This window comes from Tinamus guttatus, unplaced genomic scaffold (assembly GCF_059628265.1).
Source record: "Tinamus guttatus ecotype Peru unplaced genomic scaffold, ASM5962826v1 Tinamus_guttatus_pri_ptg000364l, whole genome shotgun sequence".
In the NCBI taxonomy this organism is placed as follows: domain Eukaryota; kingdom Metazoa; phylum Chordata; class Aves; order Tinamiformes; family Tinamidae; genus Tinamus; species Tinamus guttatus.
In genome coordinates this window covers 3,748,835-3,763,813 of record NW_028288898.1, presented here as the reverse complement: position 1 = coordinate 3,763,813, position 14,979 = coordinate 3,748,835, and the positions used below count along the sequence as shown (strand labels likewise).

General features: G+C 44.9%; 1 protein-coding gene across 1 annotated transcript in view; it reads right to left on the bottom strand.

Moving 5' to 3' along the window:
- Nucleotides 1–14,979, bottom strand: part of PAK2 (p21 (RAC1) activated kinase 2) — a 32,972-nt gene that overhangs the window by 7,811 nt on the left and 10,182 nt on the right. The window contains exons 2-9 of the mRNA XM_088530276.1: nt 10,710–10,920; nt 5,186–5,286; nt 4,420–4,570; nt 3,633–3,664; nt 3,191–3,304; nt 2,383–2,515; nt 1,777–1,840; nt 919–967 (exon numbers count right to left, since the gene is read on the bottom strand). Of these exons, the coding sequence (XP_088386402.1) occupies nt 919–967; nt 1,777–1,840; nt 2,383–2,515; nt 3,191–3,304; nt 3,633–3,664; nt 4,420–4,570; nt 5,186–5,286; nt 10,710–10,896 (831 nt within the window). The 5' untranslated portion in view covers nt 10,897–10,920. The remainder of the gene's footprint in view (nt 1–918; nt 968–1,776; nt 1,841–2,382; nt 2,516–3,190; nt 3,305–3,632; nt 3,665–4,419; nt 4,571–5,185; nt 5,287–10,709; nt 10,921–14,979) is intronic.

The following is a 14,979-nucleotide window of genomic DNA, read 5'->3' as shown; positions in this document are numbered from 1 at the left end:
CAAAATTAATTCTGTCATCAGCACTTCCTCCTCTTCCATAGTAAGTAGTGAGGAAGCCAGCGCGCTGGATCAGCTTAATGGATGAAGGCAGAGACTGCAAGCAGTCGGCTGTTACAAGAAGGTCTAAAAAAGGAATCGAGCTGCAAGATTTACTCTGCAGGCAGTGAGAAGACAAGTACAGCAGGGTGTAGAAAGTACTGTGGCACTACAGCACTGGGAGATGGAGTAGTCACTGATGAAAAGCCAGCTACTTATCACTGACCTAAAGAATGGCTGGCTTTGGACTTTTAAAGGAAAAATAAGGAAATGTGAATGTAACGTGAAATAAAATCAAACGTGAAAGAAGTAATTGCTAAAATTTTAATCTTGGGGAATCAGAGATGACCAGTGCATGACAAGGAGGTAGCATTTTACCGGTGTAATCACCTTCCACCAGACAGCTGGGATGCACCAAGTAGCAAAAACAAGGATGTGCAGAAGACTTTCTAACTAAAGCAAGGCTTCATGTGGGGACAAGCTATTTCCATACAAATGGATGTCTCAGTCACCACTGCTGAAATGGGCCTAGTAACTACCTGTGTTAAGACTAAAAGAAGATTTACTGCCGACAATCCAGAACACCAACAGTCCAGAACACTGTTGCCTACAGTACTTGAAGGATAAACTGTTTTCAAAATCCCTGTCTGGAACATCTCACTCCCTCTGCTTCTCACTGGAAAGACAAAACCCTATTTTTAGCTTTCATTACTACAAAACAAGGCACACGCTGTTACCAATGACTAGGACAAACATGAGTCTGCAAGGTGATAGCAGAGATGGAAGCCACAAACCACAACTTGGTCAGATCACTCTGACCACCTACAGAGGAACATTTCTACCACAAAGGCATTCGCAGTTTGAGGAGCACAGAAATCTCACCTCCTGTCCTGTTGCCACATCAATAGCCGTGAAAACTGTCCCTGAAGCCCTGTGAAGAAAAAGAACAATCTTGCAGCCAGGTAACACCTCTGTGTCACACACACGCACACAAACAGACAGATCACAAACACAAAACTTCTTCAGCTTTGGATGTTGCGAGGGTGGCACTTTTGGATGTATCAAAAGGAAGGCTGTTCAAAGTAAGTGGTATCCAAGAAGTGCCCACCACTTTACCCAAAGCAAACTAACGCAAGTCCACTTGCACTTTGTCTGTCCTAAGACAAAGCCCCGTCTTCCAAGCCCCAAAAACTTGTGCTTTTGCCTAAGATCAGATAGGTTGGACCGGCTTTTCTATAGGAGGTATTACTTTTCATTTCGGTCCTGGGGAAGCTCTCCCACAAATGCACATGGAAATATTTGGGAAGGGGCAGAGAGTAAGAGTCATGCTGAAATAATAACAAGCTACTAATTAAAAATATAGGAAAGAGTAGTTTAAGTGAAGTTTTTGGTGGGTTTTTTTTTTTTTTTTTTTAACCCAAAAGAATTCATAGGAACTTGGTAAGAGTAACATGGTTAGAAATAGTGTTAGTCCATCACACAGAAAGCCTTCTGAGGTACCCTCAAGCTTTTTTTCAGTAGTCGGACTGCAGAAACAGTGACTACGTCTTAGTAAGACAGGACTAAGGAAGGATCATTGCACCATGATACGAAGACTTCAGCGTCTGTTTGTCATTGTCTAATACAGCAAACTTTTCTGCCTGCTTCAGTGAAGTAGTGTCTACATGGTAGTAGCAGAGAGGAACAGTACATTGCCTTTAGCACTCACTCACTGTGAATAACAGTGGGGGTAACACTTACCCCTGCCCAATTTTTTCATATCTGGTGTATTTTTTCTTGGGATCGCCTATGCTCACAATAGTACCTAAAAAAAAATAGTAAAGAGGAACATTTCCATAACGCTCCACAGGAATTTTTAGAAGAGACACTGCTTTAAAAAACGTTCTTTGCTATCACAACACAGCAAACTGTTTCTGTCTACTCATGCTAAGAATACATGCCGTTCCCATTGCTCGTGTTTAGCAGGGCCAGCCTCAGCCAGGATAGCTCCGAGTATGAGTCAGCTCAAGCAGTGAAAAGGTTGATGCACTGAGAGCCAGAGCTTCCTGATTTCGTTCCAAATGGCCCAGTCTCAAACAACCGTTAGGCCAGGTCTGACTCTGAATGTTAGTGGGTTATTTCCCACTAACATCTCTCTTTAAAGATAGCTTTCTGGATAGACTAGCAGAAGTATCATTACAGAAGCACAAGCCATTCCATGAGCACGTTTAGGTCATCCATGATCACCTGCTTCATAGCTCAGAACGCAGTTCTGATCGTAATTGCCCCAAACCTCTCAAAAGTCAAAAGCAAATGAGACTGAACCCAGTCCTAAAGACCTTGTAATATAAAACAAGAAACACCTACGTAGTTTTTCCATGATCTCCTCATCTGACATTTTGGTCTTCTTTTTCTGCTTATCCCCCGATTTGGTTGCGTGGTCGACAGTCGTGTCACCAGCTGGCGCAGGGATGGGGTCGATCACAGACCGCGTATAAATCTGTTGTTAAGAGAGACCATTTACTCGAGTATCCTCTTTGTGATCCCCGAAATCCGCTTCAAAACAGGTCACACTTAGAAAAGATCACTAAGCACCATTATATGTAACACCTTGATGCCAGAAATCAGACCAAAAAGCATTTAATTCCAGAAAGTCAAGATGCTGGCAACTTACTGACAACTCACTCCTATGCATTTAAAGGTAAAAAGATCTGTGCTTCATCACGAAAAGAGCACAGATCCGTGGGCTTCTCATCTCCCCACAATTCTGGGCATTTCTTACTTCATTTCCCACTAAGCTGTCCACGTTCCTTGCATTTGAAGAAACTCCTGAGTTTTACAGCAATGCACAACTATCCTATAGAATATATATATTTACATACCCTGAGCAGGCAGTGCTAAAAGCAGTGTCCCCACACACACAATTCCTATCTATGCCCCTGGAACAAAAATAAGACTCCAGTGGGCAGCAGAGCAGCAATATGTACATCTACCAGGAGTCAAAGAAGGAGCTGGAGTAAGTAGCATCCCTGGGACTATGTGAGCAGGGCACACAGGGTGCTAAAAGTTAGGTAAGCCTTCATAAGCCTTTAATTTTTCAACATAATACTGATTACTTTGAATGAAATATATTTTTCCAAGAAAAACAAATAAACAAAACAAAAAAACACCTCACCGATTTTGTGTGATCTGGCCGTGGAGCAATAACAGGAGGAGGAACCTCTTCGTCATCTTCATCATCATCCTCATCAGCTACAGCCACTGATGGCTCTGAACCTTTGGCATTCGTCTGCATTGAGCCGAAGATAAAAACAGTATAAATAAAATTGTATCCCTTCAAAAAGCATTAAAAACTTGTGGTTTTCTATAAGAAGATAAAAGAATTGTTACTGATGTCAAAACAAAAGGATAGCTCTAGTTCAAGCATCCTAATGCATTTTATTACAACATTCAAACACTATTTCTCTAGTAAAACATGTTGAGTTCTACCCTCCTTTTTAGGTTTTTTATCCCACAAGAAGTTCTCAATTTGCTTTATGCTGCAGGAGTTGGTATAACAAATACAGAAGATGGGAAATTTTCTTCCGTAAGTTACAAAGAGGAACAAACACACTCACCGTTGGTGTTCCTGAAGGGAAACCATCTTTTTCTAAAGAGAACAAACAACAAAAATCATTAAATCAGAAGAATAAATAATATTAAAAAATCACTTTACAGAATAGCTGAAGAAAAAATGCAGAAATTCACAGTAACAAGATAAGCCAGTAGCACTGTAATTCCACAGAGAGAGAAGGAATAACCTACTAAAATCATCTCCTAAGGGTCAGTTAAAACCACCAACTTGTTCTACTGCTTGACCTCACCTTAGTATCCAACATATCCAACAAGCTCTTTTTTAAACTGAATATTGCCTGCCATGCTTGCACATCCTATTCCCCTGAGATGGAATTTAAGATCAAATTGGTATTTCTGTTCCTCTAACAGTGCTTTGAAGCAAAGATATTATGAAGTCTTGTTACTAAGCTATTTTCAAAATGGAAATAATTTGGAGAACTAGATAAAAGGAAGCACGTATGTTTGCAGGACAGCCATTCCTGCAGCCTCTCTATTTAATCTCAGAGACCAGCTTCAAATACAGAGCTCATTAAAGTTAATTCTAGCTGCTAGTTTGAATTATCCAGGCCCATTTCTTCCCATCTCCATTTAAAACAGGAAATCAAGTGGACAAAGCTGGTTTCCAGTAAGCTTTAAATCCATCTGCAAATGGTCCTTCCCCATTGAGAAGTCGCTTGCTTTTCCATCATCTGAGTCTGTTTTATGAATCCAAAAGAGATGAAGACCGAGTTCCAAAACCCGATTCCTCCTCCCTGCCCCTGCTATGCCTTGCATACTTGTGCATCTCACCTGGAGCAGAGAAACTCAGATACTTCTGTTTTGCTGTGTCTTTGGAGTCGTAGAACTTCAGCACATCTAGTACCGCCTGGGGATTTTTCTTCTGTTCTAACTTGGTGATATTTGAGGTCTGTAGCAAGCGAGCCCATTGCTCTGGCATTCCCTGAAAGAGCAGGCTGTTGAAGCATCCTTCCAGCATGTTAAAGAGTTATTAAAAGGAAAAAAAAAAGGGGGCAAAACAAATTTCCTTCCGCCACACGAAGCCCTGAATGTCTGAGCGAGAAGGAGAGTGTTTCAATGTTCCCACTTGATGCTCTGGTAATGATGTTGTTGATGCAATGCAAGACCAAGCCACAACTGAAATCCCTCCTGACTGCTCAACGTCTCGAGCATCCTCAAACCCACCAGTGCCTCCAACCTACTGGGTCAACATGATGGCACTGCTTCCAGGTATATTAAACCAGGTAAGTGAGAAAGGGGAATGCTAAGACACCCAAAAGAACCAGTTATGATCTACTGAAAGTGAACCAAAAAGGGTACTTTCCACAGCAATTCTCAAGGAAGACCCTCTCAGCTGAAGCAAAACATTAGATCTGACTTTCACCTTGCAGAAGCACTGCTAGGTCAGTCTTTGCTCTTCACATCATGCAAATACACAGGAAAATTATTTATTTGGCAAAGAAAAACAGACTATCTCACACTTCATTTTAAAATAACCTCCGGGGCTTCTCCATGTCAGACCCACAGATGTTTGCTCAGTGAGGTCAGGTATACTCACAGTAAATTCTCCAGTAACTGCATCGAAGCCAACATGGATGGTATGCTCAAAATCTGAGGGAGGGGAGATTTCAGGCCTTTCCTTTTCCTTTTTCTTGCTTCCTGGGAGAAAAAAAAAAAAAGACATGGAAAGATCTACTGAGTAGAGCTTTAAAACCCTCTTTTCCCCATACAACAAAGCAAAACTCGAACATTAAAACTTTTCAGATGAATATAACTATTATTCTATTTCATGGACACATGCATTTATATAGGCAAAACAGTGATTTCATATTTTCAATTTGGCACAAACGTCACATAAGAGTCAAAAATTCCTTTTATTAAAGTCATTTATAGTACAGCAGAGATCAAATACAGTCAAGAGAATAAGCATCTTGCAGTGCAAAGAACTCTGCAACGCAAAAAATAAAAATAAAATATTCCAATATAGATTTATAACAACACTGAAGATAACTTAAGTTTCAAACCCAAGATCTCATTGAAGAGGGAAAATTCAGCTGCTTACTGCTTCAGTTCCAGTTAGTTAGCACCAACTTAGCACCTCCTGCAATAAAGACAATTGTTTCTAGCCATACACCAATTACCTAAATTAAATTAAAAGAAAAAAGGCACCACAGTAAGTCCCAGAAAAGTGGATAGAAAATAAGAAGGACCACCTGAACAATCCTCCCTAGGTTCAATTAAACTCACGAGATGTTTTATAACAAATGGTCTGGGCCTTTTATTTCTTCCCCATTTTTCTGACAAGGAGAATATAGTCACAAACTGTCTCCCATTTTCATTTTTAACTCAAATTCTGAGATAAAGTTACCATTAATTATAAACCTTTGTAGCCCCTTTAAACATTTTCTCCTGAGTAAGCTGGGGCTTGGGAGGGTGTCCTGCTTTCTTTCCCTGCTGTCCAGGTGGAAACCTGGTGCTCCTGGCCCCAACTTGCAGCGTTTCGCTGCAAAGAAGAGACCTGGCAGCAGGCCACAAAGTTTTATGAGGAAAAAATCAACTAAAAGAGCTGTAAAAAGGTGCAGGCTCGCAGGGGAAGCACACCTCATGCTCCTCAAGCGGAGCCAGGGGATCTTTCCGAAACGACTTCCCACGGGCGGGAAAGGAAGACGAGGGAGCCGGAGACAATGCTCCGAGATGGAGAGCCCGCCGTGGGCCGCCTCGAGCCGAACAATGCGGTGGAAAGACACTGCTATTATAAACAGGATATTTTGAACATGGCTACAGCGGCCGGAGCCAACAGGCGAGCGGATCGTCAAGCGGTCTCATTAAGATATTTCCGCCACGGGCTCGGAGAAGGTTGGCTTACGTGCAAGCGTTTCAGGAAAAGCACCGTTTCTTCCCGACCTCTAGCAGTTGTTTATGTGAAGGCAGGGGGAAAAAAATAAAAAATAAAATAAATAAAAAGCTGCGTTGCTCAGGGAAGACTCACGTGAACACTCGGGTTCTGGGGGATGAGGGCTGGCGCTCAAATCCTCGGGAACACATGGTGCAAACAAACCCCCACCTTGCAGAATCGCCTGTCGTTGCGGGGCCTCAGGCAGGAGGCGAGGAAGCCGCCCCTGGGCTGAGGGGAATGTCCGTCGGGAGGCGCTGGGAGCGACGGCGGGCGAGCAGCGGGGCCGGCGCGGCGCGGTTTGGCAGCGCCGCGTGGGAACCCATCGCGGCACGGCTCCCTACAGGAGCGGGAATCCCTCTAAGGAAGGGCCATGCTCATGTTGAGACACAAGAGGATTTAAGGTATGGTGCCCGGCTCCTATAGCTCGGGCAGACTTGAGGGCCCTGCAAATACCCCCTTTCAAATTGGACAGGGGAATATGTTCCTTCAAAGGGCTCCCCCTGAAAAGAGGAGAATTTGACTAAAAAGATTCCTCAAATACAGTAAAACTCTCCCTAAATGAAACCACAGCGATAGAGAAATGCAGTGGCTGAGGCGCTTTGCCTACCTTCCTGCGACGCTGCTCAGCCACGAGGTACCTCCCCATCCGTCACTCCCTGCCAACACACTCACCAACGGGTGCTCATGCCAACCTCCATAAAGAGGTCAAGAAACAACCAGGGCACAGCAGGCAGGTGGTTGAAGCCAAGATGTCTTTTGCCACAGAACCCCAGCTGAACCCGTGCTGAAACTGCACCGAGCCAGAGATCTTGAGCCCACCGCAAAGTCGTGTTGGTCTTGGGTAGGCCCCAGAGAACCTCCATCACCAAGTCCTGCCCAAACATAAACATCTCTGGTTTCAGAGGCCTTTTTTAGAGCTTTCCAAAAGAACATCCATGTGGGTTCATTCAATGTCAGAAGACCAGCCGAGGAAATTAGTGGCAGCTGAGTAGGACAGCAGAAAGGTGACTATCTCATCACACACCTTCAAGAATGGAAGTGGGGAAAAAAGCCTCCATCCCTCGGTTGTTCGATAGTATCTTTAAGCTCTTGTGGTTAATTCACTGCAGGACTAGCTCTGCCTTGGGGCAGAAGCTCTGCATCTGGAATATTTTAAACCTCACCAGCCACAGTTAGCCCCCCAAATGCCACCATCTCCTCAAAGAGACCTCCTAGAGGTAGAGAAACCTCTGAAGGGAGTAGCAGTGGAGGCAGAGCTGTTGCAATAGGTAGGATGATGTTGTTAGTGCATCTTGAAGCTGGGAGGCAACAAAACAGCATAGGAAACTGTGGGATCAAAAGGCAAAGAGCATCACGACAGGCTTCAACACCTGCAACGCCCCATCCTCAGGCTTCTCCATAGGCGCCACTGCAAATCCAAGCAGAACATACACAACTCTTCCTTGCTGCAGGAGCCTTGGAGGTCTCCTTGTAAGACATGCCTTCATTTGATGAAAAGGAGAATTTACCATTTCTGTTTTAACTTGTCGAGCTTTGTACCGAAGTGGGGAGAAATCTTTCCCCTGAAAAACAATCTACTTGAAATACAAAGTCAGGTTAACAATCCAATCGGCATATAATCCAAATTCTTAAAAAAAAAAAAAAAAAAAAAACAAGAACAAGCAGGGATCTAATATTTCTGTCGAGATTACCAGCAGCAGAACAGAAAGATTTGAATGGGCATTTCTGGCAGGGGCGAGTCTCAGTCAAGCTAGGGAACAAAACAACTAACATCAGCCTATTGTTTTGGTGCCAGAAAGTCCCTGTGTCCATTTATTCTCTGCTTATGCTTGACAGCTGATTTTCACAGTGAGGGCTGAAAGCATTTTGCCCCACGTTTACATTACCATTGTGCACATCAGCCACTTGAGAAGGTGTTCCCTCAAATTAAATAAGACATCTTTTGGACAGTTTCATCCAATTAACAGTTTTCTATAACCATGCAATGTTGTAAAACCTTTTTTTTTTTTTTTTTTAGCATTCAAAAAAGTTAAATGGGCACAATGGTCTCAAAAAAAGCACTCTTCTTGGCTGAAACGGCTTCTCCCATTTTTAGCTTGCATCACTAGGTATGCAGACACAGAATAAGCAAGTGTGCAAAGACCTTCCATACATTTGGTGCACGCCACTCACTGCAGAGAGGTCTGCAATAAGTAATCGAGTTTTTAAACAATTCAAGACAGTCAACGCAACTTTAGACAAGTCTTGGTGTAGCTGCTTGAGTCCCCACCTTTCCAGCCATTCCAGGCAGTTCATAAACCCACTGAATATGAGGAAGGCCTACAGACAGACCATTTTGGACCGTAAATTATCTCTATGAAATTCCTGTTAATTCTGCTGGAGCATCCAACGGAGCCTATCTGAGCCTTTCCATCTTCTCAGATGCTTCAGCATATCAGTGTTGCACAAGTGAGCCCTCACCCAGTATTACGGATTCAGAGCACAAAAGACCTTCTCTCTTGCTTTGTGTTCACCTTCTATTTCATTGTAGCTCATCTGATAAAACAGCTTTAAGATCTTCTGATGTCCCTCTAGGCAATGGCACAGCTGCAAGTGCCTGCCAGCTCCTCCACGAGGTATCAGCAGAATCCATTATCCCATTGGGAAGATGGAGGGGTTTGAGTCTTCCACCAGATTTGCTTGCAGAGCTCACCTTATTGATTTCTGTGTGTCTCCTCCCATGACAAACAATATAATAAATACCAGGTTTTGCAGAATTGAAGGGCTAAGCTAGAACCTGCTCCAGACAAAAACAGATGCTGCAATGAACAGACTAGGATTTACTGCCTGCACAAAGCTCAGAGGTCTTGAGTCTGTGTTTGCGACCACCAACCTGTAGCAACTTCTGTCCTTCTCTTTCAGGCACCTCTCTTTAATGCTTCTTCCCAGCCTCGAAGAGAAGCCACCACCACTGTTGCTCTAAACTCAGCAGCACGGTGGGTTATTTCACTCCTCATTCAGAGCCCACCCGGTGATGGGAAGCCATCTTCTGCAGCCAAGGATGCCCACCTCTAGTATTCGCCTCTGGCGTGAGGCAGAGCTGCTGTGGGATAGTTTGGAAAGCCAAGCAGGAATAAAAAACAGCCCTGGGGAACATACTTAGGAAAGTGAATAAGTAACTGGAGGAGCAAAGTGTTTCAAAATAGTCAAACCTGTGTCAGCACAGCTGAACCAGTCCTACCTGCCACTTACCTACCACAAGACATAGGAAACTGAAAAGAGTTTCTGAACTGGAAGATATTACTAAGATTAAGGCTTTCCCCATGATATGCAATCCTTTGTTTCTAACCCTGAGAGGCGCATATATAAAAACTTTATCTTTCTGCCTAAATATTCACTCTTCCACAAGTTTTACAAGCTGCAATTTTGTAATGAATTCCCTAAAATTTGTGAATACATCTGTAGCAAATGTAAGGTTTAAAAAAAGGGAGAAAAGGGACAGGGGATAATCAATAATTAAGTTTGCAACATCTTCAGAATGAACCCCAAAGATAAATTATATCAACATGTGTTAATATTTAGCATTAATTTCTGTTGGGAATACAACTTGATATTCACCAAAATTCATCAATATTCACCAAAAATGATAACTGGCATAGGCTGATAAAAGACATAGCAGTTTAAGGGCGTGTTAATAACTCTTCCCACCATTTCACCCTTTCACATGTTCGAAGATGCAGAATCTTTGCTAGGAGATTTTCTGTGCACTATTTTGTTCGTCACGGGAATTCACACAGTTCAGTCCAAACCAAAAGCCTGTATTTAGCACAGCAAAATGGCAAAGAATACCCAGGAATCAGTAATATCTAAGGTGATACAGAAGTGCAGCAATAGAGCTTTAAACTGGGCAGTAAATTTTAGAAGCAGTAGGCAGAGGTTTTCCTCAATGAGCTATTTAATTTGTTGTCTTTTACTTTCCCATCTTCATGCGTCTCAGTGGTAAAGGGAAAGGAAGAGCCCAGCTCACTGAACACAGGTGCCAAACTCTCGGTATTTCTCTACCGCCCCAAACATTTGGAATGGCTAAGAGGAAATTCCACAAACACAAAAGTGCAAATGATGGACTCAATCCTCTAAAGCACTACCAAAACTTACAGGAAGAGTAAAGGATGACAGGTCATAACAGTGGAAAATGGAGGCCTCTTACCTTTTTCAGTGCTGGTGAATATGGAGATGATTTTATACCTAGGTTTTCTCTCTTCTGGTACAGAGGGCAGGGGTTTCAAGCTGTGGTTGGCAAAAAAATGGTCTTTGCCCCCTGAGCTGAAGATAACGCTGGTCATCCGGACAGGAGGCGCTGGTGGCTTGTCTTCCAGCTCTCCATTGTCAGACATGGTTCTCAATCGCTAGCAAAGGCACTGCAATAGAAACACTTGGTTCAACACAGGCACTAATCCAGGCAAAAATTACAGTTTTAGCTGTTTCCCATCATTAGGGGACAAGATCTTGGGGAGGAATGTTAGAAGACACAGCTCAGCACACTGTCAACGTTAAATAATATTTGTCAACATGAAGGAGTATTAAGAACACCTCTACTCAATTTAGGAAGCCTGTACTAAAAAAAAAAAAAAAAAAAAAAAAAAGAAAAAGGAAGGAAAAAAGAATGTGGAATTGGGATCTACTGGATTCACTCCAGATAACTGCATCTCCTTTACCACTTTGGGCCACAGATCTTTTAGAAACAAAAAATGAGAATATACTATCAGAGCAACCCTCTTTAAAAGCTCATCATAAATATTCCACTGTGCAAGAGAAAACATAAATAGTCGATACCACTAACCAGCACAGAGAGCATCAGCACGACACATCCCTTGATCCAAAATGCTCACCCTGACACTTCCTCTGTGCCCATATCCTAGAGAGTTTTATCACTGTGAAGGATGCAGGCCCCTGCTGGGTAGTGAATGACATGATGAAAGATTTCCAGAAATCACCCCTTGGTGATAAAATAAACACCTTTCACTTCTCGATTTACTGGAGCAATGAACTATCCAAGGGGATATCTCTCTACCTCATGACTTCGACCTGGGATCAACATGTACCTTATCTACCTATCTCCAACACCTCTGGAAATGAACGGCGTTTGCCCGCTGTCCAACACAGTTCCAAAACACAGCTCAGGTCCAGCTGCACAACTGGAGCAACTCTTTTCAATGGCATTTTAAAAAGTTAAGAGAAGCCTGCCAAGGATGCCTTATTTCCAAAGTATGAGCAATGCACTGCCTAACATCCCTGTATGCAACGAGCACCTCTCATGGCATGGCCTCGCCTGAAGAGTCAAGACACAGGTGGGCGCCATCCCCTAGCGGGTTAGCAGGTGAAATCCAAACAGCAGAAGAGAGATTGTCGTCAAGATACTCACGAAATTAAAATCGATTACTGCCCAAAGGAAGAATATCATTTCTGCACCAAGAGCTACAGAGATGTATGCAGCACTAAGCAAGGCTCCATCAGCGTAAGGATGACCCACACATTTGCAGAGGAATTCTGGAATTCTGGTTGACACCAAGTACCCATGAGGCAGCAATGTGCCCTCGTGGCCAAGAAGGCCAATGGGCTCCTGGCTGCAGCAGCAGGAGCGTTGCCAGCGGGCGAGGGAGGGGATCCTGCCCCTCTGCTCAGCTCTGGGGAGGCACCTGGAGCATTGGGGGCAGTTCTGGGCTCCCCAGGACAAGAGGGACGTGGAGCTGCTAGAGAGGGGCCAGCACAGAGCAACAAACATGAGTAAGGGACAGGAGCATCTATCGTATGAGGAAAGACCGAGCGAGCGGGGCCTGGTTAGCCTGGAGAAGCAAAGATTGAGAGGGATCTGATCAGCATGTACAAATACCTGAGGGGAAAACGTAAAAGGGGATGGAGCCAATCTCTTCCTGGTGGTGGCTGGAAGGGAACCTTCCAACCTCAACCATTCTGTGATTCTGACTGCCCCATTTGCCACTTATGCTCGTGCAAATCTACCTGCAGGCTTTACTCTCATCAGATTGAGTCACCATCCCCGGCAGCATTCAAGAAACATGTAGATGAGGCACTTAGGGACACGGTTTAGCAGGCATGGGTTTATGATTGGACTTGATGACCTTGAAGGCCTTTTCGAACCATAATGATTCTATGATTCAGGGGCTTGAGATGCAATTTCTACCTTCCGATGCTCTTCCGAATGTGCTCACTGATTATTCTTTCAGACGGTGCAAGCAGTCTGCAGGATCCTCTGTATTTCCCAGAACCTGAACTAAAATGCAGGAAAAAAGCTAAGAGCCCCTGGAATTTAACGATAGGCCCAAGAAGTCAACCTGGAGGGATTTTAATTCGCGTTACTTTCCTGACAACAGGGATTGTTTGCACAAAACTTATCTCTATTCCGACCCCCCATTTGAGACATTCAGATTTCCTATCCCATTTTTGATAGCCTAGGCTACCAAATGAGCATTCAAGAGGCCTCTTGTTCAGGGCTAGCTTTGGAGAGAGCATCAAGAGAAAAGAGCAGCAGTGAGGGTTTGTGGTGGCTGATGCAGCTCTGAGGCAGGTGGCCAGTAACAGCAGCACCGAGGGATGAAGCAATCACGTTTCTTGCTAGAGTGAAAATTCAGAGTTTTCTTTTTCAGTAGCCCAAGCAGCTCAGGCCAGCTGTTCATGAGCTTGGCATTAAGGCTCCTTGATCCAAAGGGAATTATTCCCCAGAGCTTTGCATTTTCCAGGGAAGAAACTGTAAAGCTCTAAGATCGAGAAAGAAGTAGGAAAACACAAAACTCACTCTGTTCAACCAGAAAATAATGCATGTTAAAAATAATAATAAGTAAATCTGATCCTTCAGTCATCACTGGAAGTTTAAAAATAAATACAGCAAAAATCAATCATTCTGCAGCACAGGTTTAAATGCAAACAGCTGGATTCCTTCCGATATCTCAGCGCTGAAGAAAAAGGCAGCTCCCCCTTACCCTTGCTCAGTGTTCATAACGCAGGGAAAGTTTCCACCGAGTCAGGAAGCGCTTTTGAAATTGCTGGAGACATTTGGCACGAGGTGCAATGACTGGGGGGAATAAATAAATTAAAAAAAAAAAAAAGAGGAAAAAAGAGGGGAAAAAAAAAGAGTGCAAACACATCCTGCAGCTCCTTTTCTGTTCCATCACTGCCACGGACAGGAAAAGGAGCCAGGCTCATTTCACGGGAGCTCGGCGTAACCCCTCGCGCCCCGGCTGCACGTTTGGCTGCCCTGCCGAGTCCTGGCTCGTGCAGGGAATTGCAAGAACTGCTGGAATTTCGTTTCTTTTTCTCCCAGCACCTGTGAAAGCGCCTGCGCATTAGCAAAGCCAAGTCCACGTTTGTCTTTGACGGCAGCCGGCGCGTTCCCCTTTTTCACTTTGGTGGCCGTTCCCCGCGCTGGCTACCCTGGGTTGGGGCGGCCGCCTCAAAACACACTAAATCTGGCAGAGAGAGGGCAGAAAAAGCACGGGTTATGTATGCACAAGCACAGGCGTTCAACTTACCCAACCAAGGTAACACCATCAATAGTGGATATCAAGCGTAGAGCCACCTACCCACCTCCTATCACTAGTTAGAGGATTTTAATCTCCGAAACAGAAGCCCTGCAGGCTGCTAATGGGAAGAAGCATCCTCAGTACTTGTCATGGAATCATCATAGAATCACAGAACACTTAAGGTTGGAAGGGACCTCTAGGGATCATCTAGTCCAACCCCCTACACACACAGGGTCACCTAGAGCACGTGGCACAGGACTGCAACCAAGCGGGTTTGAAGATCTCCAGAGAAGGAGACTCCACAACCTCTCTGGGCAGCCTGTTCCAGTGCTCTGGCACCCTCACTGTCAAGAAATTTTTCCCTAAGTTCCTGTGGAACTTTGGATGCTCAAAAGCATCATTGCCACTAGCAGTTTACGCCGGGCTGTTCCCTTATCCTTGGGGCAGCGGTTTGTTGCCCTGGCCGGGGGCAGCGAAAGCGGAAACGTTTCCCTTCCTCCTTTCCGCCCTGGGCACCGCCGCAGCGCGAAGCGCAGCCGCCTCCTGCCGCCAAGAGGGCAGAGAGGGGCCAGTCCAGGATCACAGCTCCAGGGTGGCTTCTTCCAACACGCAGCTCTCCCCTCCTACGCCCGGAGAGGCTGGAGCCAGAGGCGCAGAGCGCGTCGCACGCGGTCACCCCTCCCCTTCCTCGCCGAGCAGACCGGCAGTCGCTGCCCTGCCTGGTGACCTGCGGGGCTGCTGGCCGCAAAAGGGACCTCAACGGTCCTGCCGCCGCAAGCTGGGGAAAAAACACCCGCCGCTGCAACAGTGAGGAGGAGCCAAAGGCGGCGGGGAGGTAAAGCAGGAGGCTTCGGGGATTTTTAATTCCCCCCCACGCTTGCGTGAGCTGAAAGCGAGCCGCTTCCTGACGAGCTTCCTAAGCACAGCCCTCCCTCGGGACCG